The 26,719-nt window shown below is 48.3% G+C and overlaps 1 protein-coding gene and 1 non-coding gene across 2 annotated transcripts in view; one reads left to right on the forward strand and one right to left on the reverse strand.

Moving 5' to 3' along the window:
- Cmtm8 (CKLF like MARVEL transmembrane domain containing 8) overlaps window positions 1-26,258 on the reverse strand; it is a 52,914-nt gene extending 26,656 nt beyond the window's left edge. The window contains exon 1 of the mRNA XM_050126555.1: window positions 25,907-26,258. Coding sequence (XP_049982512.1) covers window positions 25,907-26,053 — 147 coding nt within the window. The 5' untranslated portion in view covers window positions 26,054-26,258. The remainder of the gene's footprint in view (window positions 1-25,906) is intronic.
- LOC126491137 (U6 spliceosomal RNA) lies at window positions 21,944-22,050 on the forward strand. The gene has a single exon (XR_007589322.1). It is a non-coding gene; the product is annotated as a U6 spliceosomal RNA (small nuclear RNA).
- Window positions 26,259-26,719: the final 461 nt, after the last annotated feature.

The raw sequence follows: 26,719 nt of genomic DNA on the forward strand, positions 1-26,719 counted from the left end.
TTGGGTATATTCCCAAGAGTGGTATTGCTGGGTCCAGGGGTAGGTTGATCCCGAATTTCCTGAGAAACCTCCACACTGCTTTCCAAAGTGGTTGCACAAGTTTGCATTCCCACCAGCAATGGATGAGTGTACCCCTTTCTCCACAACCTCTCCAGCAAAGGCAATCATTGGTGTTTTTTATTTTCGCCATTCTGACAGGTATAAGATGGTATCTTAAAGTTGTCTTGATTTGCATTTCCCTGATCGCTAAGGAAGTTGAGCATGACCTTAGGTGTCTTTTGGCTGTTTGAACTTCTTCTGTTGAGAGATCTCTCATGAACACTTTTTAAATATTTATTTATTATGTATACAATATTCTGTCTGCGTGTTTGACTGAAGGCCAGAAGAGGGCACCAGGCCTCATTACAGATGGTTGTGAGCCACCATGTGGTTGCTGAGTATTGAACTTAAGACCTTTGGAAGAGCAGGTAATGCTCTTAACCACTGAGCCATCTCTCCAGCCCCCTCGTGAACACTTTAAATCCTTACATTAATCCCCAAAGTGTTTTCCAACTCTTTCTACACACAAGCTTTTATTTTTTAAAACTACCCATTGCCCCCGAGTTGTAAGCCCCTCCCAACCACTATAAACACTCCAACACTGAGGCTGGGGAACGGGGACAGAGACGGGAGGCTCACTGGAATGCGCTGGCTACCAGTTAGTTTCAGGTTCAGTGAGAGACCCTGGCTTAGCGGCTCAAAGGAATGAAGAGGGCAGTGGGAAAGCAAGGACACTGTCACCCTCTCTGGCCTCCATGGACACACACACAGACACACACACACACACACACACTAAGGGAACTGCATGATTTTCCTTCTAATGGGGGGGTGGCAGTTTTCCTCCAATCATCTTTTTACATCTTAGGGAGATTTGTCCTCCTCGTTCAGTGTTTTGATCACAAATCTTCCAGAAAAAAACACAGGAGGCGAGAGCTGTGAAGGAAATGTGTGTTTAGAGCCACTTATTAAATGAATTACAGAGTAGACATGGGGAGGACAGCTCTGGTGCCCTCTGTTGGCCAGAACGAGCATTGTTACCCTCTGACACTCCTGACCTTGGCTCTGGTAGGAATGCCTACATCAATCCAGGCACATCGCACAACCCTAAGGGGCACCAGGAGAACCCCAGAGGTCAGCATCATACAGCATATGAGGTCTGGCAGGTTAGTTCATGGGTCAGAAGCCGAGGCTGTCTCAAGGGACTGGAAAAGAGAAGCCGGAACCCAACACAGGTCCCAGATTATTTTGCTCCTGTGAACACAGCCAGATCAGACGTGTTGGTCAGATAGCTTTCTGTTTCTGTGACAATATGCTGAGACCACAGGACTGTGATGAGGCAGGACATCGGGACAGATGTACACACGGGACAAACCATTCATTTGCCTTATAGACGGGAGTAAAAACAGAGAAGAGGGAGCAGCTTCCACAGTCCAGTGACTTGATGTCTTCCTGCAAGGCCCTACTTCCTAAAGGCTTGACCTCCCAATGGGGCCAATCTGGGGACTATACCTTTATTACATGGACCTATAGGGGACACTTAAGATCTAAATGACAGGGCCTGGAGAGATGAATCAGTGATTAAAAGCACGGGCTGCTCTTCCAGAGGACCTGGGTTCAATCCCAAGCATCTACATGGCAGCTCACAACTGCCTGTAACTCCAGTTCTAGGGGATTGATACCCTCACACAGACATATGTGCAGGGAAAACAGCAATGTACATAAAATTAAAAAAAGAATTTTTAAGTTAAAAAGTTTTTTTTTTTTTTTTTGGTAGAGGACCTGGGTTTGATTCCCAGCACCCACATGGCGGCTCACAGCTACCTGTATCTCCAATCACAGGAAACCCAATGCTCTCTGGGAAACCAGACATACATGCAGGGAAAACGCCCAAACACAGAAGATAACGAGATAAATAAAACATGAAAAAACAAAAAGCCAAGCTTTAAATTACTGTGTCATATATCCGTGGCTCGTTCTATACATTGACTGCCCATATGCAAGCCATCATCTGTCTTGCCAGTGCTGCCCCAGGTGAAGGACGAGGTCAGAGAGACCGCTCGACTCTCAGAAGGGCTGGGCAGTCAGCAAACTCAGGGAAGGGAATCTGGCTATAGGATGCACTGTTGGAGAAGTCTGATGGGAAAGGAGGCCCTGCCTGTGACCTGAAGCACAAAGGAAGGGTCCACGGTCCAAAGAGAACCACATAAAAGCAAAACATAAGCCCCGACATACGATTTTCATGCATTAACATATTTTGTGAACAATATACATACTCTGTGCATATTATATAGATGACAAGGTGTGTATAGACCGCTGCCTTTCAAATATAGGAAGGGCTGAAAATGAAAACAGAAGGTCACATTTGCTTCTGTTTGCATAAAGCAATTTCTCAACCGGAGATGACTTTGCCCCCTTTGGGGCCTTTGGCATTGCCTGGACAAACTTCTTATTGTCATGACTCAAGCTGGTGATGGGCTACTGACATCTGGGAGGCAGAGTACAGGAACACTGTTGAGTACCCCACAATGCACATGAAGGCCTCCCCGGAGCTTGCCCAGCCCCGTGTGTAGAAGGATCAAGAAGCAGTCTCACGTCTTCTGTCAATGCAGGGTCAACGGAAGCGGCAGGCGGACATCAAGAGTTCTTGTCACACTTTGGTTGTTTGAATCACGTGACACATCACCTAGCCAATGCCTATTTGAAGACTGAGTTTAATTTGGAGAAGATAAACGCACAGCTGTGCTGTGGGAAACGGGGGGTGGGGTCTCTTTAGGGTTCAGGAGCCTGGGTTTAGAATCTAACCAGGTCAGATACTCATCCTGTGCCTCTCTGGGCTTCTTCCCTCCCTAACACCCTCCCCCTTACCATCTCTAGACAGGAAGAGCCTGAGGCAAGGATGAGGACACACCTTGACAGTATAGTTCAGTACTGCTCAGTCACTTTACTTTATGAACAGTTTAAGTCAAAAAAATTTTGTTTCATTTTTATTTACGTAGCCTTGGCTAGCCTGGAACTTACTCTGTAGCCCAGGTTAGCCTCAAACTCAGAGGTCCTCCTGCCTCTGCCTCTGAAGTACTGGGATTAAAGGTGTGTGCCACCACACTTGGTTCAAAACAGTTTTTAAAGCAGCACACAGTTTGGCTGAGTCTTGGAACATCAGGAAGAAAAAGAGTCTATAGTAAGGGACAGGGAGGGGACTCAGAGGGTCAACCGCTCGTTGTGTAAGCAGAGGAGGGCCTGGGTGGGACCCCCAGCACCCATGGGAAAAAAATCAGGGTGCAGGTGTCAGCAACCCCAGCATCAGGGTGCAGAGATGGGGACCCTGGGGGCAGAGCTCCCTGACCAGTCAACTGAAACAAAATGTCGAGCTTCAGGTTCAGTGAGGAGACCCTGTCTCAAAAAATAAGGTGGATCAGCAGGTCACACACAAAAGGAAGACATAAAAACAGTAGGGGGCTTGTTAAGAAGAAGGGAGCAGTGAGGGAAAGAATAGGGTGAAAAGGGCTAACATCTACTAAACAAATGTATGAAACTCACAAGTTTTAAAAATGGGAAAAACACAAGGCAGAAAAGCAGTTGAGGAAGGTTTCCCAGCATCAATTTCTGACCCCCACAAATACACCCCCCTCATACACACCTAAAAGCGCATTGCATGGCACAGAAAAATCTCATTAAATTTTCAAATTAGACATAAAACCCTCAAGCCGATAAAATTCAAATCAACGCCTACTTATTTTTATGAAGCTGAACCGTTATTTACAACTCAAATACGGTACTGACCACAGCAGTACCTTCTGGCAGATTCTTCTGGGTTTATCCAATAGTTCCCATGCCAGCTGATAAATCCCCTGGACAATGATGTGGCTCCAATCGTTCTCCAGCAGCAACCACAGCTGCCGCCAGCCCTCTCTGGGCTGTGACATTACTGACCTACCGTGGGCCTCGCTGGGTGCTTACACAAGCAGCCTTTGTTCAATGTCACGAGCCATGGCAAGGCACCACAGTTTACCACCAAGGTGACCGTAAACACAAACACAGGTGTCTGTTCTGAAATAATGGCAGGCTTCGGGCAAATTCGCAATTCCAAAATCAGCTTATAACATTAAACTAACACAAGAATGTTGTTAATAACTCCTGAAAAAATGCAAACACGGGCCATAGAGTGGGAGATGCCAGCAAGGTGGATTGGTTCTGAACTACACCTTCCAGCCGCCTGGAAGTCATCCTCCACACCTGGTTTTAGACAGTCTGCTCCACATTTTAACATGCTCAAAAGCAACCCGTCACCGCCCTCCCCATCACGCTTCCCCATGTAAAACTATTACAACACGGACTGTAATTATTTAAATGTGTTTGGCAGAGAATTGACATCCGGCCTTACATGATCTGCTCAGTTAGCAGTGTGGGGTAGGGATGCACGAGTCACTTTACTCCTATGGAGTCCAGGGGGCGACTTGCTAGACTCTCTCCTCTCCTTCAGCAAGCCACACCTAGGCCCAGAGTTCAGGATTCTGCTCACTTAGATTGTTGGATTTCAGAGAAGTTTTGTGGTCTTGTTCCATAAAGGTCATGGATAGTACAGATTTCTAAAATTTATATTTTGAAATTGTTTATTACTTATGTACAGAAATGGTTTGTTTTATGAAGGGGTATGTGTGTGCGCGTGTGCGGTGCATGCACGCACCCATGTGTGGTAGCTTAAATAAGAACAGCCCCATAGGGTCATATATTTGAGTACTTTGGTCTGCAGTTGGTGGAGCTGTTTGGGAAGGACTGGGAGGTGTGGCCTTACTGGGGCACATGTGTCCCTGGGGATGGGATTTGAGGTTTCAGGAGCCAAAGCCATTCCCGGAGTCTCCTCTCTCTGCCTCCCAGTTGTGGTCAGATGTAAACTCTCAGCTACTGCCCCAATGCCATGCCTCTCTGCTGTCACGCTCCCCACCATAAGGGCCCTGGCCTCCAGTTCTCTCTAACTGTGAGTCCCAGTAAATGCTATCTCCTATAAGTTGTCTTTCTTCTATAAGTTAGTGTCTCTTCAGAACAGAAAAGTAACCAAGACCCAGTGGAAGTCAGAAGGCATTGGATCCCCTGGAGCTGGAGGAACCAGTGGTTGGAACGGCTGGATAGCTGCCTGACTCAGCACCCAGACACTCTTCAGGCCCTCTGTCTACCTTACATCTCTTTTCTGGAGGTGTTTTTTAAAACCCCCTCCCGCTTGCTGCTCACCCAGGGGAAAGGCTATCAGTTTTTCTTTGTGGCTCTCAAATACAGGAACCAGCTAAGCCTCAAACTTGCGGTCCAATGGCCAGTTCTGTTTAGTACATACAGCATTGAGCACACATAGTCTTTAGAAAACTTTTTTATTGTTGTTTTGTTTTTTGAGACAAGGTTTCTCTGGGTAGCTTTAGAGCCTGTCCTGGAACTTTCTCTGTAGACTAGGCTAGCCTCGATCTCACAGAGACCCACCTGCCTTTGCCTCCCAAGTGCTGGGATTAAAGGCATGTGTCACCAACACCCAGCCTTAACTTTTTTTTAAAAAATCAAATTTAGATTTAGTGTTTCCCTGAAAAACATCAGAACTACTGCCCGCGGGCCATCCTTACCCCACTGTCGCAATCAGTGACAGTTGCGTCACCATTCACGGACACCCCCACTCACTTTGTGCTACCTGGGTGATCTCGTGATTGCTGCTGTAAAGAGACTTTGGCTGTTCTCATTCCTGGCTTTGCCTTGGGAGTGTCCCTGAGCTGAGGCTTGCTTCTTTCACTATGAAAATGAGCCAAGGGCATGCATCCGGGCTAGTTCGTAGTGTCGCAGATTCAAATCAACAAACCGCTGGTAACTAAAGTGTTTTAAGAAAATGCCAGCTGTGTTTGCATCTGGATCCCCTCATGTATGTTGTCAGTTCCTCCACGACATTGCAAGCTCAGGGGCAAGCCTGTCACGTGTTCGCAGAGTTCTGGACACAGAAACAGTGATGCTGTAATGACCATGGAATGCACAGTCAGGTGACCTGGGGTTAGACTCCAGTCTAGCTATGGGTATGTACCATCTGTCAATTGATTCAACAATCTGGAACCTTAGTTTTATGGTCCACAATATAATATTGCAAGTAAATAGTATCGATCACATGAATTCAGATTTTATTATTTGTTTTAAAGTCATAGATGAATCATTCATTCTGTGTTAAAAGTTAAACTCAAAATTCCATTTTGGAGAGAGGTCAGCTGGTAAATGCATAATCTCAGGTTCCTGGTGGTCTCCTCTCCTGTTTTGCTTTGTTTTTAGAGGCAGAGTTTCTCTGTGTAGCCCTGGCTGTCCTGGAACTCACGCTGTAGACCAGGCTGGCCTCGAACTCACAGAGATCCGCCTCCCTCAGCCTCCTGAGTGCTGGGATTAAAAGCGTGCGCCACCACTGCCCGGTTGTTGAGACAAGGTCCCTCACTGAATCTGAAGCCTCCCAACGTAGTCGGACTGGTTGCCTAGGAAGCCCTGTGGACCTTCCTTTCCTCTCCCTCTCACTGCTGGGATCACACACAGGCGATGCAGTACTGGGTTTGTGTAGGTAAATTCTGGGGGACTGAACCCAGGTCTTCATGCTCACAGGAAGCCCTTTGTCGACTGAACCATCTCCCCACCATTCCAGACGATTAGCATACCTTTCCCACAAACAAACGGAGCCAGAACCACCGTCTCTCCTACCACTTTTTAAAAAAGACTCTTACTAATTCTGTGGGTGTGGATGTTCGTGCAGATGCATGTGGAGACCAGAGAGGCCCTGGCTCCCTGTGAAACTGGAGGTGCTGGGACCCAAACCTGGATCCTCTGCAAAAACAGCCAGTTCTCCTACCTTCGCATCATCTCTCTCACCTCATCCTTACCACGGTTTTGACTGATGGTGCCCATAGGCTGGGGAATACGCAAAGCAGTGCACATTTTAATTGAAAGAACAGATTTCTAAATGCGTGTTTTAATTCCATTCCATCCTGTCAACTTTGAGATGTATTTTTGTATTTACCAGATCGTTATTTCTAGGTCCTCGAAGTTATAATTTCACCATATTCTGAATTAGTATCCAAGTGCACGCATGTTCATGCAGACCTGCATACGTGCACACATACACGCATGCAGACCTGTACATATACGCACGTGCACACACACATGCAAACCCGCACACATACACACATACTAGCTGGTGTCACATACACTTATATCTTGACTTCATTTTGGTCCCGAAAGCAGCCTCCTACAGAGCGGGGTTGGTACTGATGACTCAGAAATGGAGTGTACGGTACACCTGCTACCCCACAACAGGCAAATGACATCATAACGTGATCCTGCTGCATAGTACTCCACTTCTAGCTGGAAGAGAGGCGTTTCAGGGTCCAAGATCCTGCCGGGCTCAGAGTTTTTGAGCCTAGATCTAGACATGTTGACCTGGAGAACAGTCTCTAGCAAGGAGTCCGGCTGAGAATATTTTGTCATATCCCTTGTTAGTCAGGCAGTTCATGCTGTGATAACTGGAAGGATGTAAAAGGAAGATCAGCTAGGCTCCCTTCCTAAGGTTTCCATCCACCATGATGGGGAGGATGTGAGGGGCGGTGTTTGTATCATGGTGGCCTGGAAGTCAAGAGAGCACCCATGCACCCACACTCACCAACTTCCTCCTTTCCCCTTTTATCCAGCTGGGCCCAGGCCTAGGGATATTGCTGTGCACATTCAAGGAAGCCCCTTCCCCTTGGCTAATCCTCTCTGGAAACACCCTCCCAGGTGCTCTCTCTCCTAGCAGCTTCTCCATTCAATCAAGTTGGCAGATAGGATCAACAGTGACAATCCCTGCTGGAAATAGTGTCTGAATCACAAGGCTTTCGACAGTAAATACAGGCACGGTGGCCACTGAGATGACTCAACAGGTAAAGGCACCTGAGTTTGATCCCTGAGATCCATATGGAGATAAAACTAACTCCTTTAAGTTGTCCTCTGTTCCTCACATGCTCGTGTGCACACGCATGTGTGTGCACGCGCACACACACATGGATAATAACAGTAATTAAAATTTGGGCTTTAAAAGAAAAATCAAGAAAATTAGCCCTAAGGGGTGGCTACCTAGCCCAGTGAGGTGTGCAGAGCCATGTGTGGTAAGAACTGACATGTCCACCAGGGACCCCCTTTATTTATGATGTGCTCCAGAGCCCCCCCAGTGATCTGCTAGAACGATGGATCAGTGGGCAACACAATACATAGACTAGGTCAGTTAGAGACTAACACTGTGTTAGTTATGTGTTCATCTCTGTGACGAAACCAACTCATGGTGAGAGGGAAGGCCTTATTGTAGCTCACAGCTTCGCGATGGAGTGGGGCTGTTGCTGTGGTTCTGACCTGGGTGTGGGAGACTGCAGCTTGGCGCATCACTGAGATGGACGATAAGCAGAAGCAGAAAGGAAGTAGGCTGGGCTCTATGTCTCAAGCCTCACAGTGGCCTGCTGTGGACTAATCTGTCTGTATACTGTGAATATGTATGACTCTCATTGGTTAATAAAGAAACGGATTGGCCTATAGCAAGCCAGGACAATTAAACTGAGCACTGGGATGAAGGGTGGAGTCGGGGAGATGCCAAGGAGATGCCAGCCAGTTGCAAAGGAAGCAGGACGATAGAAAATGAGGCAACAAGCCATGAGCCACGTGGCAAAGCATAGATAAGGAATATGGGCTAATTTAAATGTAAGAGTTAGCTAGTAACAAGCCTGAGCTATTGGCCGTGCATTTATAAGTAATATTAAGCCTCTGTGTTGGTTATTTGGGAGCAGGTAGTCAGGACAGAAAAACTCCAGCTACAGTGGCCTACTTCCGACTCACCTCTTCAAGGTCTACAACCTCCAAAACACTGCCCCCCTACTAGGGACCAAGTGCTTACAGAGCCTGTGAGGGAACACGACATTGAAACAGTAACAATAATCAGTTACAGAACTCAACACCTACAGTGTGTGTCGGAGTCTAATAAAGGTATTCAAGTGCCTCTCAAAATGTCATTGCGCTGTGCTGACCATAGTCGACTTCAAGTAGCTGAAAGAAACGAAGGGAAACTGAGGACAAAGGGGGAGGGGACCACTGTGTCCGGCTTCCAAACTGGCTGTGTGTACCCATGGCCAACAGTCCCAACACACATGTCCCAAACAGTACTGCCTGTTGCAATGAACCACTGGTGGCCCTTAAGGCCACACCTGGCTGCCATTTCGTCATTTGTCTTTGTTGTTGCTGTTAAATGAAATTTTATTGATTTGTTTGTTTTTGGCACGGGGTCTCACTATGGAGCACTAGCTGGCTTCAAAGTCAACCTGTCGCGTAGATGACCCTGAATTGCTGATCCCCCTGCCTCTACCTCTCACACGTTGGGGTTAAAGGTATGTGTGTCACCATGCCTGGCTCGGTTTTAATCTTACGGATTTAAAATTCTCATAATTAAGTGACCCACATTGTAACCAAAGTTTTCAAGCCACAGCGGCAGACGTGGGTCAAGAGCTGGTAGAGACCACGGGGCTTGCAAAGTCAGAAATGGTGTCGCCTGGCCCTCGCTTTTCAGGAAGAGTCTGTCAACTTCCGAGCCGGGGCTCTTGTTCTCTAACAGGCCTTGAATGTTACTGACTCAGATGAATATATTCATGTGTCCCAAGGAAATGTCATTGTTCCCACCGCAGCAAGACAGGACGGCTCCAGAGGGGTTACACCACCTATGACCCCAATTACTGCAGTGCTCAAACACGTGACTATAAAACATGGGCGTCAGACACCATGCCAGCCGCAGGGAATTAGTGAGGAATGAAAACAGACACGGCTTCTGCTTTCAAGGAATCCATGTGCTCACAGGGAGTGATACAAAGTGGAAATCCAATCGTGTGCTGTGTGACAAGCTCAGTCTACAAAGGGCATGTGTGACGGGGTCCGGGTCACGCTGCAGCAGAGAGATTCTGCTTGCCTGCCTGGGACATCATGGCCGGCATGATGTCTAAGTGAAATGCATGGTAACGATTATGTAAATCAATCTACCGCCCTGCCTGTCACCAAAGGGTAGCAGGATGGCACACAGTATGTCCTTGGTATATAAACTAGGTGGTTTATGTATTCTCTACACTATGTTTTTCATCAGTATCATATTATACAATACTTCTACTTATAAAGTTTGCTGTAAGAGGGACAGCTTATCAGGTAAGAGTCATTGCCATGCAATAAGTCACTCAGGACTGGAGTTTTACGTGTGCAGGAGCACACATAAGTTCACACTCATATACACACACATATAATACCCCCCAAAAGTAAACAGTATTCTATGTTATGCTGGCGGTAGCATCAAGTACCTTACGTCCGTCACATCTCTTGATTGGACCGGTTTCACTGGACTTGACAATCCTAGAGGCCTGAGGCCATATCATACATACATGTGCTCTCTAGGTTTCTGTAGCAACATCTATGGTGATCTCGACATGACAAAACCTGTGTAATGATGCACTTCTCAAAACCCAGCATCCCTGACCGGAGGTGAGTGTATCTGCACATAGCTGCAATCATGGTTAAGTATTGAGGTGAAAAAAAAACCAATCACCATTCAGCACAATGACTGTGATCGACTCCAGCTCGGAACCCATCCTTATACCTGGCCCTTTTAGTTCAGTTTTAGTTGTGTGTATGGGGGCGGGGTTTAGGTACACACGAGGGCAGGTGTCTGAGGAGGACAGAGGCGTCAGATCTTCTGGAGTCACCGACAGTTTTGAAACACCTCGAATGGGTGTTGGGAGCTAAACTCAGATCCTTTGCAAGAGCAGTAGATGCTACTAACCATTGAGTCATCTCTCCAGTCCCAAACCTCCCTGTTTAAAAATTAATTAACTTATAGCTTCTGCCTCCCGAGTGCTGGGATTAAAGGTGTGCGCCATCACCGGCCGGCCTGGGCAGGACATTTTTTTTTTTTTTTTGGATTTTTTGAGACAGGGTTTTTCGTAGCTTTTTTTGGTTCCTGTCCTGGAACTAGCTCTTCTAGACCAGGCTGGCCTCGAACTCATAGAGATCCGCCTGCCTCTGCCTTGGGCAGGACAGTCTTAAGCTTAAGTAGATCTCACCATTTTTGCACATACTTATTATTGCCTATTATTATTATTAATTAATATATCACAGGCTGGCCTCAATCTCTCAGTCCTTCTGCCTCAGCCTACCTAGTGCTGAGAGTATGGCCTCATCTGCATACTTATTATTTCTCTGTGTGCCAGATCTTCATGTATGTCAGGTCCTTGCACGTTGCCTTTAGTATGTGCCTCCAACTAAGCCATCTCCAGTGTTAACCAATGCTTCACTGGGAGCAAGATTCAAGGACTGTTCTCACTCCTCACCAGACCTGTTTGTTCTTCCATTGGGTCAGAGGGCAAAGGGTCAGCCCATATTAGCCTGGATCAGTTTCAACAGTTCTCTCAAAAGAGAAGCCACATGAAATCTACACCTGGTTCAGGCACTGAACCTAGCACTTGGGAGGTAGAGGCAGGCAGATCTCTGTAAATATAGAGTTTCAGGACAGCCAGGACTACACAGTGTGACCGTGTCTCAAAACCAAGCAAACAAAATGTCTAAGGCCACATCCATCCCTGCTTTCTTGAGACAAGGCACGACTGAATCTCCCTGCTCTAACTGCCCAGACACCGGAGAGCTCCCAGAATAGTTACAGGAAAAAACAAAACTTTCCCCTCAAACAATTGACAGGCCTTTTCCTTTCTGGCATGGAGAATTCATTCAGCCAAATATTTTTACTTCCAGGTCCTGTAGAATGAAGACAAATAAACACGAATAGTTATGTCCTCTGGGACTGTGCTCCCAGTCCACACATGGAACAAATGAAGTTTCACAGAGAAGACATGGGGACCGCCTCACTCTAACTAGTACTTTCTGGCCAGGAAAAAATAGGAGAGCCATGTATGGTGTGCGTGCTTACTCTTGATGAGGCAGGAAGCCTGCAAGATTGAGGGCAGCTTGGGCTACACAGGGAGACCCTGCCTCAAACAAACCAATGAGCAGAGACAGCCAAACGGAACAGTTAAAATCCAGCAGCTTCCTGCCTTTATGCCTTTGTTACTCCAGTACAGTCTCCCTGATACCGTGATGCTCAAACTGGTGTGTGGTTATGGGGGGGGGGGGGAGAGAGAGAGAGAGAGACAGAAAGAGGGAAAGGAAGGAGAGAGGATGGATAGATAGATAGATGGATAGATAGATGATAGATAGATAGATAGATAGATAGATAGATAGATAGATAGATAGATAGAGAAACCATTCCATCATTTGATTTCATTTGACCATCCTAGGTTTCTATGCCAACCTGTCTGCCTCTCCCCTCTCTCACCCATGTTATGACAACTCTATTCAATGCCCCTTTCTTACTCTCTTTTCTTTAAAACAAAAGAACAATTCAAACCAGGGTTTCATGTAGCCCAGGATGGCCTCTATGTACCCAAGGATGACAACAAAGTCTTGACCTTCTACCTGCCAAGTGTTGGGATTACAGGACTCTACAACCCTACCCACTCAGCTTAAAGGGAACACACACACACACACACACAACACACACACGAGTTAATGTGTATGACTGTTTTGCCTGCACATATATTTGTGCATCACCTGTGTGCTGAGCACCCTTGAAGGCCAGAAGAGGGCATTAGATCCTTTGGAACTGGAATTACAGCTGGTCGTCAGCTACTGTATGGGTTCTAGGACTTAACCTGGGTCCTCTACAAGAGCAGCTGAGCCCTCCTCCAGCCACTAAGGGAGCTCTTTTCAAGGGCAGTCACCGGGGGAGATTCAGGGAAACAGAGCTTAGAGCCAAGGTTCAACTTGAACTCCACACCCTGCCACGATAGGGTTACAGGAAATCTCTGTGCTCTAACGGCCAAGCACAAAAGCAAGGGGTTTCCTCTTGTCCTCGTGTGTGTGTGTGTGTGTGTGTGTGTGTGTGTGTGTGTGTGTGTGTGTATGATGTATTCCCCACGCCTCCCCCCCACGACCCAGAAACAGCTGAGAGCAGTGAATCAAGAATTAAGGCTCCACCTGGGGCGATACAGGCCTGGTTTGAACCTTTCCTGCCTCCTCCTCACCAGAAGCCCCTCCCTTTAAGCCTGACAAAGTCTCTGGGAGATGGGACTAGGCTATCTCCAACAGGAACTGCCCACGTGTCTTTGCTTGTTTCACCTCCCCTTCAGCGACCATGGGGAGTTTACCCATGTCCATTAAGAGATGACCTAGGCACGGGGAGTCTTCCAACTCCAGCAGAGGAAACAGCCGTGTGACCAAACCAGGTCAGTCAGGGACCTCCTTCTGTACTTGGTTACCACCAAGAAGAAATAAATTCATCTGCCAGGCATGGGGGCACACTTTAATCCCAGCACTTGGGAGGCAGAGGCAGGTGGATCTCTGTGAGTTCAAAGCCACCCCAGTCTACATAGTGAGTCTCAGGCCAGTCAGGAATATACAATGAGATTCTATCTCAAACAAACAACCCTCCGCCCCGCAACCCAAGATCTAACTATAGGGATAATTGAGACAGTGTGCAGTATCTGGACCGCAAAGAGAGCTTCCTGAGAAACCCACAGGGAAGCAGGCCCTACCATGGTGAACCCAGCGCCATGCAACTTGTACAATATGTCAGCCTTCTTTTTGATTTTACTTAAGCCAGTTTGGTCAAATTTCCATCATCTCCAACTACCACTGTGGAGAATTAAAAAGAATGTTGGCAACAGTTTCAGGAAGTGTGTCTCTCAGCAAATGGTACTGATCCTTAGTGCACTAGGTACAAAGCGCTGTGCCAGACACAGTGCCTGCGACGGGGAGAAAGGACAAGTCTGACAAGCAGTTGCTGGCGGCATGCATGCACACGCGTGCAAAGCCCTGAGTTTGATCCCCAGCACCCTACACAGTAGCCATCCACCTGCCCCAGGCCCCAGGCCATTTGACTGTCAAAAGAGAAAAACAGGTTTCAAACTGGTCTAGGCCACTTGCCCAGCCTCCCTTTAACACTCAGGCGTGAGGCTTGCCTAACTCTCTGTTAAAAGTGCAGGGGGCAGGTCCTTCCTGGATCCAAAATAATTACCACAGACTCAGCACGGTACGGGCTCGGCATGGTATGGGCTCGGCATGGTAGATTTGTTCAGTTTCCTACAGGAAATCTAAGTCTTCTGATAGCTGGCTTTTCTTGAGTGGCAATGAATTCAATAGGGTCAGAGTCATGTGTTTGGGACAAAAAACACAGCTTCTGTCCACTCTAGTAGACACGAGGCAGCTTCCCAAAGGCCAACCAGCCCCCAGAGTCCAGTCCATATCCCAGAGAACAGACTCAGCAGGGTGAATTCTGTTCCTTTCTACCCTCTTGCCCAGTTCTTAAGAAATTATTATTACTAAAGGAATATCTTTACATAACAACAGATGACAAGAGACTCTGAGTCCTTCCGCCTCCAGCTCCGAACTGCTGCTGTGTCCCACTCTGCTAGGTTTATGCCAGGCTGAGGAGCCCAGCGCTATGTGCTCGCCAGGTAAGTGCTCTGCCAACCGAGCTGCCTTCTTTTCAAGACTGAACAATTCTCTCTAACCACGGGACTGGAAAACGGCACCATGGAAACGCCAGCTACTTATTCAGCTCCTGAGTAAATAAATAAATAATGCCAGCAGGTGAAAAGGTTACCCTCGGTTTCTTAAGGAAGTTTTCCTGGGAGACACACAAAATGAGTTCACCCTGACCAGTGTCTCCTCTGAAGAGGGATGGTAGGGAGGAGGAGAAGACACAGGAAGAGTCAACCTCTAGGGCTCACTATGTGGGAATGGTGAGGCGGGCACTGGAATCCAGCCCGCAGGGTAGGAGAGAGGGCTCTTTGAGGAGAAAGGCACCCACATCAGGTGGCTCACAACTGCCTGTCATTTCAACTCCCAAGACCTGACACTATCTTCTGGCCTTCATGGGCATGAAACACATGTGGCATACATACATACATACAACATAAATCATGAAATACATTAGCTTCTTATAAATGTTAGGACTGGACAATAGCCACAAGAGGGCAGAGATTGGTGAAGAAAGCATGGGCTCTTTCAAGTTCACAGGTGTGCAGGATGCTCCTGGGACACAGATTTCGAGCCATTGAGGGGCAGCAAGGTACATGCCACTTAGATAGCATCACCTGCCCAAACAAAAGGCTCTGGAGAGATGGCTCAAAAAGTAGAAAGGTGGGAAGAACCTTGTTCTGAGAGCCTGGGGAAAAACACCACTCTGCTTCTCACTTGCCCGAGTCAGCAAATTAACCACAGCAGTCAGTTCCCAAGTGCTGTGGAAGACAAGGAACAGAGAACTCAAGTCGCAACTCTCACCTGAGCTGTTACCAAGGCTCCCAGTTGTGTCAGTCAGTCTTACTGTGACCATTTAACCTAGCCCTGGTCTCCCACCTTTTGTTAGGTCAACGTAATTACATAATAGAAAGTTAAAAAACAAAAATCCGCAGGGTGGTGGGCAGCAGACGTCTTTAATCCCAGCACTTGGGAGGCAGAGACAGACAGATCTCCTTGAGTTTGAGGCCAGCCTGGTCTACAGAGGGAGTTCCAGGACTGGCTCTAAAGCTACAGAGAAACCCTTTCTTGAAAAACCAAAACACAAAACAAAGCCCGGCATTAGCTTCCCAGGCCGTATAAACATTAACTCATGACGTGGAATACGAAAGAAAAGGAAACCCCTGGAAAGTTCTATCAGAGCTAAAGGCCCTTTGACATAAGTTTGGGGGTTGCAAATGTGCACATGCATCCAGGGATGGGAACTGAGGCCAGAGAACAGGTGTCCTGTCTCTGCTCCACAACAGCCCTACAGCCTGGGATTACAGGTGACAGTTCTGGGGATTTGAACTCTGATCCTCATGCTTGCAGGGCAAACTCTCTGAGCTAGTGACCCACGCCCCCACACCCCAGCAGACTATTCAACATAGACTATATAGCTATCAATGCAGATATAGCCATCGTAGACATCCTCAAACATCTCCAACTCTAAGGATACTGAAAACACAGCACACAGGCTCTCCCCCTCCCTCACAAAGGTAACCTGGAGTAGAGAGCTGTACAGCATCTCCCCATCTTGACTACAGTCACAGTGACGGCCGCCCAGGAGCAGCTCTGAAGCATCTGCTTCTAGGAGCCCCTGTGAGCCTGCTCAAGGTGAATATTCTCCTCATGATCTCAGATGCCGATAGAGATTTCATGTCGCAGCCTCTAAAGCTTTCATTTCAAAAAGTCTGTGCTGCCTCCAGCTGTCTCTAGAAACAAGGCAGATTCTAAATACATACAGCTATCTTTCCTCTGAATTCTTCCCCCAAGACGGAACCTCTTATAATTAGATTTGGGATATGGGAAGGAAAGGGCAGGTGAGATAAGAAACAAGGTTGGAGTTTCAGGTCATTAAACTCGGACCTCTGGAAAATCAATTCCCCCGAGGTTTGTCAGGGTTTCTTTGGCTCAAACCCGACAGGACTGAAGTTGATGTAATCTTTCCACTGCAGCTGCAAAGCCAAACCATTCACAACCGTAGCTAGATCATTCTATTAATCTTTTACAAAGTCTAAATAAACTCAGCTTGGTAAAATAAGCAGATCTCTCGGTTTCCTATGGTGGTTTTTAACCTTTAAGATTCTTAGGGGGAGCAGTGGTGCACGCCTTTAATCCCTGCACTCGGGAGGCAGAGGCAGGCGGATCTCTGTGAGTTCGAGGCCAGCCTGGTCTACAGAATGAGTTCTAGGAGAGTTAGAGTTGTTAGATAAAGAAACCCTATCTCAGGGAAAAAAAGATTCTTTAATGTTACGATCCCATGGTGTTGAATCCTGGCCCTCAGAGGTTGAGGCCTGGGCTACACAAGGAGACCTCATGTCCAAAACCAAAGGCTTAGAAGTGTTGCTCTGTCGATAGAGCTTGCCCAGTGTGCTGAGGTTCAGTCTACAGCGTCATGTGAACGGGTGTTGTGGAACAGGCCTGTAATCCCAGCAATCAGGACACGGATCACCGTTGGCTATATAGTGAGCTGAGGCCAGCCTGCAGTACAAGAGGCACTGTCACCAATAAACAAGGAAACAAACAAATATTTGCCCGCCACTAAGCACAGCTCCTATGAGAGCCGCTGATCTATGCCGAGGCAGGCGGCTTGTCAACAGTGCTGGGACAACTGGAAACCGTGTGCGGAAGACCGAAGTGGAATCTTTACCACGTACTATATAAAACTGAAGGAGAGTAAGCGCAGGAGCGAATGTCTATGACTTAATTAGGCAAAGATTTCCCAGAAATGACAAAAGGCACATACAACAAAAGGAAAAAACTGGGGGCTAGTGATATGACTCAGTGGTTATCAGCACCGGCTGCTCTTGTAGAGGGCCCAGGTTCAGTTCCCACTATCCACATGGTGGCTCAAACCACCTGTAACTCCAGTTCCAGAGGCACCTTCTTCTGACCTCTGCAGGCACCATGCATACACATGGTACACATATATACATGCAGGCAAAACACTCACACACATAAAACAAGAAGAAATAAACCTGTAAGAAGAAAAAATGAAAAAACTGGACTTTATCACAATGCAAGTCAAAGAACACTCTCAAGGAAAGTGGGGAAAAAATCAACTTCTAGCATGGGAGAAAAGTTTTCATGGTGTGGGTAGATCTGCTGAGGACTTTACAGCTGGTTCTCAGCTGAGAACTCAGGACAAACAGCAAACCAGGTCTGGCGGAATAGCTCAGTCAGTAAAACGCTTGCTTTACAGACACTCAGACACGGTTTTTCTTTGTAGCCCTGGATGTCCCAGAACTCGCTTTGTAGACCAAGCTAGCCTCGAACTCACAGAGATCTGCCTGCCACTGCTGGGATTAAAGGCTTGCGCCACCACTCCTGGCTACAAGGATTTATATTTAGCTGGGGGGGGGGGACCTACTGTGGTAATGCTTGTTTGTAAATCCCAAAGCTGGGGAGGCAGAGATCGGAAGATTCCAGAGGATCACTGGCCACCAGCTAGCTGTACACTCCAGGCCAAAGAGAGACCCTGTCTCAAAATAAGGTGGACATTACAAGTTGCACACATACTCAGGGCACGTTCACCCCAACAACATGCACGTCCACATATGCACACTCATACACACATGTGCAAATTAATCTTCAAATAGGCAAAGGATTTAAATAGACACTTCTCAAAAAATAGATATATATACATATATAGATATGATATATATAGATATATATACATATATATACATATGTAGATATGTATACACACATACATACACACACACTCACACACAGAGCAAAAAGACACAGGAAGATTGCTCAGAGATTTTGGTCAGCATGGAAAACCAAAGCAAACCCAGAATGGTGAATCGCTTCACACCTGACGGTATGACAAGTCCATCCTGGCGAGAAATGAAGGCCTCGTATCCTTGATGGGATAGCAAGCAATCCAGTTGCTTTGGAAACAGTCTACTGAAGCCTCAAGACATCAACCTGAGTTGCCCGGCATCCATCTTTGGAAGCCCCCTCTCCCTGGGAGTTGCCTTGGTGCAGACTCCACCTCCAAAAAGCCTGCTAAGCATTGACCCCTCCCCAGGGAGGGTCAGGACCACTCCCACACACCCAGAGAAGAAACAAGCAGTCTTCGGGTTTTGCTTGCTGTCCCCCCCGCAACCCAAGCTCTCCCAGCCACCCAGGAGTGCTGCATTGAACGTGGGCATCTTTTCTTCAGTCTAATTTGGTCTGATTGGAATCATTTGCGTTGACAGAGAGGCTCATCTTAAGATTATTCCTAACAACCTTATGTGATTCCATTTCTTTAGCTAAATGCCCCAAAGAATAAGCAAAACAAACAAACAAACAAACAAACAAACAAAATCCACGTCTTTTGCAGAAGTCTGTCCATTAAGGTTCATGGTAGTAGTGCTCATAATAGTCAAATATGGAAACAACTCAAATGTTTTCCCCCTAGTGAATGCAAAAACCAAGTCATGTACTCATTAATGGGATGGGGTAGCATTTGACTGCAGAAATAATAAAATACTCACACACTCTACAGAACGGGTGTTTTGACGTCTGTTCATGTGTGTATATATATGCTTGTGTGTGTGTAGTATGCATGTATGTGCACATACACTTGCCCATGAGTACACATGTAGAAGCCAGAGGGTGATTTCAGATGTCTTCCTCCATTGCTCTATACACTATTTTTTTTTTTTTTTTTTGAGACAGGGTCTCTCATTAGACCTGGGGCTCATCACGGGCCGGTAAGCTTATCAATCCATTTGTCTCTATTCCCTTGCACTGGGGTTACAGGTGCCTGACACCTCACTCAGCTTTTTACATGGGTGCCAGGGATCCAAACTCAGGTCCTCATGCCCGTGCAGCAAGCATTTTATGGACTGCACGGATAATTATTGGAAGCACGATGACAGCCTGCGAAGCGTAAGGACCGTGTGGTGCAGAACTCCATTTACGTGTAATGTGCAAAGCAGGCAAATGCACAAAGACAGAAAGGAGGTTAATGATGTCCCCCAGGCAGACAAACGGCAAGAAGGGCGAGTGCCTGCTAGCAGGGACCATGCTCTTTAATGAGGTGACGTTCTAATTAGCTAATGGGGACAATTTGTCCCAACTTATAATCATCTATGATCCCTGGAACTGTACACCTTATAAAAGGTCAACTTTACAAATGAGTCAGATCTCAGTAAAACCAACCGTGGTCATGAAATCATGGCCATGGAGGACACGGCCTCCACCCCAGGGGGGCACTAATGTTTCTCTGATAGATGGACATGGTATCATGCTTTCTATTTTTACTGTTTTTGGAACTGAGAACTAAACTCAGAGTCTTGCGCTTGCTAGGCAAGTGCTCTACCACTGAGCTAAATTCCCAACCCCGTATCAAACTTTCTAAATAGTTCTGTTTATACCCATAGACTGGCGCTGCCCTCAGCCTGGGTCTGGAGCCTTCTATTGCAGCTTGTGACGGTGAATGCAGAAACTAGTAACCGGTCGAGGTGTCGTCACTGAATGACCAGTTGAATGAATGTTTTGCGCTGCATGGAACATCTGTATCTCCCCTGCTCAGGCTCAGGGGACAGCAGGAGTAGGGGCAGGAAGGAAGAGCTGGAGGATGGGTGGAGAGGGATGAAATGCTGTCTGTCTCCTGGAGGACATGACTGCTGGACTCCCAGACTTACAGCCGCTGTGGCTACTTGCTTGAGACCTTCCCAAAACCCCATCCCTCCCTAAAGAGCCATAGGTAACTAATATTTATTGGGGAGGGGAGTCCTATTCCTTAGTGGTGTGGTCCCTGGTAAGTTGTCCTTGCTCAAGTAAATAACCCCTTACCCACGCTCACACAGGCATCCTTTGCAAAGTGCGTGTACCACTGTGCCCTCATCCTTTAGAAGTGATTCTAAGTATTCTAAGAGTAAAATGAGCCAGAGCGATTCCTTCCTGAATCTCACCCTGTAGATCAGGCTGTCCTTGAACTCTCAAAGATCCTCCCGCTGCCTCAAGTGCTGGGGTCAAAGGCAAGCCCGACTCATTTATCCTTAAGGATGTTTCAAAGATGGTGGTGGGAAACACCTTTGATCCCAGCACTTGGGAGGAAGAGGCTGGAGGGTCTCTGTGAGTTCAAGGACAGCCAGGGACAAACAAAAATGTTCAAGGGCTGCAGAGATGGATCAGTGGTTAAGAGCATCACTTGCTCATCTAAAGATCCTGAGTTCAATTCCCAGCAACCATATGGTGGCTCACAACCATCTGTAATGAGATCTGTGCCCTCTTCTGGCCTGCAGGCATGCATGTAGACAGAATACTGTATACACAAAAAATAAATCTTTATAAAAATATTGTTCAAAGAAGGAAACAAACACATATTCAACAGTAGGAGTCTGGATGTTTCTGGGATACACGTGATCATAAAGAATGGAGTAAAGGGGCGGGGCTAGAGAGATGTTAAGGGGTTAAGAAATGGCTGCTCTTCTTGCATGCACGTGGCCACTCACAACTATCTATAACTCCAGTTCCAGGGGATCTAACTCCCTCTTTTGGCTTCCTCAGACACCAGGCACAAATACCCATGCAGGCAGGATACCCTTGCACAAAAAAATAAATAAATACTTCTTAAAAAAGACAAAAACAAGTTGGTCAGGGAGGTAGAAATTATGTAATAAAGGATGCTTCAAAACAAAAAAAAAAAAAGTGGAATAAAGAGCCCGGTAGTGGTGGCTCTTACCTTAAGTCCAACACTGGGGTAGGGGCAGAAGCAGGTCTTGAACTACAAAGTGAGTTCCAGGACAATCAGGGCTGTTACAGAGAGAAACTAAGTTTTAAAACAAACAAACAAAAACAAACAAACAAACAAACAAAAAAAAGGAATAGAGTAATGGCGAACAACGCCTTTAAACCCAATCTCCAACCTCAAGAGGCACAAGTGAGTTTCAGTGTAGCCAGGGCCACATGGTGAGACAGGGCCCTGTCTCACAAAACAAGGAAAGGAAAGGAGGGGGGAATAAGTGAATGAAGAAAAAAAGAAAGAAGGGATAAAGGGGAGCAAATATGATTAAAGTACATGACAGCAGGTTGGGGAGATGGCTCAGTGGTTAAGAGCACTTGCTGTTCTTGCAGACCATAGCTCAGGTCCCAGCACCCACACTGGCTACCTCATAACTGCCAGTAACTTCAGCTCCGGAAGATCTGATGCCTCTGGCTTCTGAGAGCACCTACACTCATGTGCACAAACCCATTCACAAACACAGGTGAACACACATGATTGAAAATAAAATAATCCTTAGAAAACAAAAGAGGATGGGGCTAATGAGAAAAGGTATCCAGTGAAAGCAAGAAACGACAGGCGCTCTCTTCGGCAGCTCATACACTAAAACTGAAATGATACAGAGAGGATAGCATGGCTCCAGTGCAAAGATGCCAAGGCAAATCTGTGAAGCGCTCCATATTGGGAGGGAGGGGCCTGTTTGGATTAAGTAATTGAAAGGAGCTGGGTGCGAGAAACCCGCAGAGATGGGGAAGGGACCATTGGTGAGAATCAGGGGCAATGGACAGGTATGAAAGCCAGATGCAAGAGCAGATGGACAGAGCCGCCAGCCATTCCGCTGGACAGACAGGAATCCTGGGGGCTAGGGCCCAGTCTCTTCTCCCTCTGCCTCACTGGATAAAACAACAGCAGATGAGATCCTGCACAGTGGTCAGCCTACTGGGTCAGAGCAGAAGGGGGTGAATCTGGGAGACAATAACAGTACGAGTCTGGGTGGTCATTGTATCAGTTGCCTTTTTCATTGCTGAGACACAGAGAAGAGCAACCAAGGGAGGAAGAGTTTGGCTCGGCTCACAGAGCATCGTGGGGACGGAAGCATGGTGCAGCCGGCCTCACTGCACCCACAGCCAGGAAGGGGGTGAGAGAACAAACACGGGTGCTCAGCTCTCGGGCTCCATCTTACTCAGCTTATGATCCCAGCCCCGGGATGCTGCTGCTACACTCAGGCTGAGTTCGGTCATCACCATCCACCCAATCTAGAAGCTCCCTCGCAGACGAGCAGAGGCCTGTCTCCCAGGTCATGACATCCTGTCAAGTGGACAAGCCATGAACCACCAGAGCCACAGCAAGAAACAAGCAAAGCCGTTGATGGGGCTGTGTTTTCTAAAAAGTATGCATAGTAGCATAGAACTCTTAAGACATTCCAGAACAACGGACCCCAAGGGGTAAAGAACGATAATGGTACACCAAGAGGGCCCACCCATGACGAGTAGGCCCACGGCACACCTTTGTCCTGGAACCATCCTACACATTTCAAGACGTTTGGCATCCCTAGCCTGCGTGGGGCACTAACCAAGCAGTACAATCTCCTGCACTATGACAATCACGACTTCAAGACGCTCTCCACTTCTGGATGTGGCAGGGCACCATGCTTTGGAAGAACCACCTGGTGGGGAAGGTGGGCAATAATTCATCCTTTTAAAGTTTTCTTTTTCCTCATTGGCTTTTTTCTGAGTTTCCTGCAAAGACTTTAGCAAAGTGGAAACCACTCACTCTTTTGAGAAGGAGCTGACAAGGTGCTGACTTAGACCTCGCCCCCCCCCCTTCCACCCAATCTGTGCTTCCTCAGGCATGTTTGCTTGTGTGTGACAGTTAAGTAAATAAAAAGGGGACCGAACGTTATTACATGGATGCCACAATTTGAAAGTCACCAGTAACAGGAAGGGTTCAATTAACTGAGATTGTTGCAATCCCTTTGATTCTGTTTCAAGTGCTTGTAATCATTACAAAGATTGCAGCATCCTACAATTCACAGGTCAAGTATGGGGCTGTTACTAGCTTGTAATAAAACTGTAAAAGAAAAGGAGCCCCTATAATTTGGTTTCAACATAAGAGTTGCCGTGGCACAGCATTGAGTTGAGTGGCAGCCACTCCTCTCCCCACCCCCACAGAAGACCAGGCAAGCAACTTGAATGACAGATACTGTGGAATGGGGTTTGTTCTCTATTATTTCACATTTATTTGGTTTTTCAAGACAGAGTTTCTCTGTGTAGTCCCAACTGTCCTGGAGCTCCTTCTGTAGACCAGGCTGGCCTCAAACTCGGAGATCCACCTGTGTCTGCCCACTGAGTGCTGGGGTCAAAGGTGTGCACCACCATCACCCTACTCAGGGGTTATTTGACTTTTTAAAACAGGCACAGTTAGCTCTGTCCAGCAAAGGTGGGTACAGACTGGGGAGATGGCTCAGTGTATAAAGAGCCTGCAGCACAAACATAAGGACCTGAGTTTGGATCCCCAGCACCCATGAAAAATCTGGGTGCGGTGGTACCCACCTATAATGCCAGTGTTCAGGGTTTGATCCCAAAGGCGCACCAAATGTCCAGGCTCAGTGACATTAATAAGGTGGAGGGCTGGTAAGATGGCTCAGTGGACAAAGGTGTCTGCCACCAAGCCTGAGAACTTGCTTTCAGTCCCAAGGACCCACATGGTGGAGAGAACTGGCTGCCCTAAGCTGTCTTTTGACCTCCACATGCCACTTCCCCTTCCCAAATAAAGAAGGAGGGGAATAGAGGAAGACATCTCCATGTCGCTCCACGGCCTCCACAAGTGCCTGGGTGAGCGAACCTACCCACACACGCCCATGCACACTCATACTGAGGATGGTTTTATCTGCAAGGTTTCCCATCTCTCAAAAAGTTCGCTGCAATCTAGAGAGACCCACGGCAACCCGTCAACAGTAGCTATGTTGGGATGACCAGTCCTTACGTTTCTTCTTTCGCTCTTATATTTTCTAAAAAGGATGCAACAGAGAGCATGTGGGTATAAATCCGAAAACAAGAAGTGGTGGTGGTCCAGGCCTGCCCCGCCGAAGCCCAGCTCCGTCTCTTGAGCGTCTGTTTGCTTAGCTGAAGCAGGAGAGCTCGCCAACTCCTTCACTCACACAGCAAATATTTGTGGAGCTCTTTAACGCCAGGCCTTGCGCGGTGACTCCAATACTTTCGGCCATTTATTGGGGCTGCAGATACCCTCAGGGCTGGCTATGCCAACCTCTTGGGAACTGAGCTAAGCCAACACTTTCCCGGCTTTCTGTGCAAGGGAACCACTTGGAAGCTGACTCGGTGGGTTTGGGATCTGAGGCTGTGAAGCCAGCAGGCTCTCAGGATCCATACAGGTGCAGCTAAAGGTTTCTCAGAGAGTCCACCCAAGTCCCGACTCGCTCTACACCACGATCGCCCCACCCTCGCTCCTTCTCCCCTGCCTTCATATGGGCTAGATTTCAATTCTACAAATGCTTCCTTGGGTCCAGAGATGCAACAGAAGGGAGAACCCCCATTAGACAGAGTGTAACTCGAATCTCCTTAGGTAAGAATAGAGACCAAGAAAAAAGCAGGCAGGCATGGGTTTGAATCTCAGCTCCACCACCACGAGTAAGCTTTACTCCTCCCGTTCTCTGGGCCCCAGTTTCCTCAAGTGTAGAAGGAGCTTACTACTAGCAACCACCTTCACAGGGGAGCGTTGCAGGGACTACACGAGCTCAGAAACTTCTTCAGGACTTGATACCCTGGCAGAGGGCGAAGACAATGGACAGTGGCCGCCACTAGTTGTCAACAGAACTCCAGGCGGAAGGCCTGGCTTCCAAGGGAGAGAAGGCGCAAGCCCTGCCCCCTCCCAGGCACGTGCCCAGCCCCCACCAGGATGTGCTCCAGAACGGTACAGAATCACTTAGGTTCTCAAAGAGGCTGAGATTCCCAGGATTTATTGTGGCAAATGTTCTTGATTTATCTCAAACAGGAAGATAACTGCGAAAATGAAAATTTTTTCCCCTTTATAACTAACATCAGGGAATTTTTTTAGAGCTGGGGGAGCGGCTCAGTGGTAGTGCATCTAACTGCCTAGCACGTGAGGCTCTGGGTTCCAGCCCAGCACTGTGGAGGAGTCAGTTTGAGAAAAGCTTTGTTTTCAGGGACCCATGCACGTGGAGATCAGGTGAGGGAGGCCCTAGGTGTTCCGGACACTCAAGATCAATAAACGCCCACCGGGTATCCGGCTCCCGGGATAGGCCACCATCCTCGAAAGAAAACAGCAAGCTAGGAAGTCGCCCGCAACAGACATCAGGAGGGTCACGACCGTCAGTCTCCAAGAGAGCCCAAGGCGAAAGAACCTGGATGTGAGTTTTGCACTTTACAAAGAAGTCGAGGCTGAGCTCAAGAGCATTCCCGGAGCCCGCGGGAAGACCGGAGCCAGCTCGGTGGGCGGAGCTGGAGACGCGTGAGCTAGCCGGGTCCACCTGCCTCCCACCGCCCGGCCTGGCCCGACACTCACGATCTCGGCCACAATCAGGAGCCCCGGCAGGGTGCGGAGGAACTCTCGGTCGTAGGCGAAGCTGCTGCTGGTGGTGGAGAAGTTCTCTGCGAAGGAGCTGGCAGTGGTGGTGACCGTGTGCGAGCGCGGGCGCTGCGATTCCTCCATCGTCGCGCCCGGAGCTGGCCCGGGTCCCCGGGGGACCCTACCCCCACCCAGAGAGCTCCCTGGGCCCAGGGTCGCCAGCCAGGGATAGGGAATCGAGACCGGTGGGTGGCGGGCGCGCCGAGGGTGGCCTCCGGGGTCAGGCCCGCGAGTGTCCCCACTTGTCGGCGCGCGCGCGCTCCGGAGCTCCGCGGGGACCCAGCAGCAGGATCGCTGGCAACCGGTGGCTGAGGGAGGCGGGGGAGGGGAAGAGAGAGGAGGGGCGTAGACGGGGCGGGTGGGGGCGGGCACTCGGGGACCTCCCCTCGGGGGCGCCGCCGCGCGGCCACTGCACCTGTCGTCCGGGGACTGAGAGCTCGCAGGGGTGCAGGGAAGCGGCACCTCCTAGCTCCGGTCGCAACCAGACTCCGCCCACCTAGGGCCACCAGACTCGGACCTGCTTCCTCCCACCTGGCCGGACTAGCAGCAGGGCCTCTTAAGGAAACCCGGGCCTCCAGGGACGTGGCGACTCTGGGACTCAGACAACCAGGCGGATGGGGGAGGGAGATTGTAACTGTGATCCAGCCGGACCTTAGACCCGGGATCGATGCGAGGCCGCCTGGACAGTGGACAGTTATCACCCGCTTCGCTGCAGCCGCCACCAAAGCCGGGTGCTGTTTCCTGTCCCTC

Source organism: Alexandromys fortis, unplaced genomic scaffold (genome assembly GCF_014885135.2).
Source record: "Alexandromys fortis isolate MF-2015 unplaced genomic scaffold, M_Fortis_MF-2015_v1.1 scaffold_269, whole genome shotgun sequence".
Taxonomy (NCBI): Eukaryota; Metazoa; Chordata; class Mammalia; order Rodentia; family Cricetidae; genus Alexandromys; species Alexandromys fortis.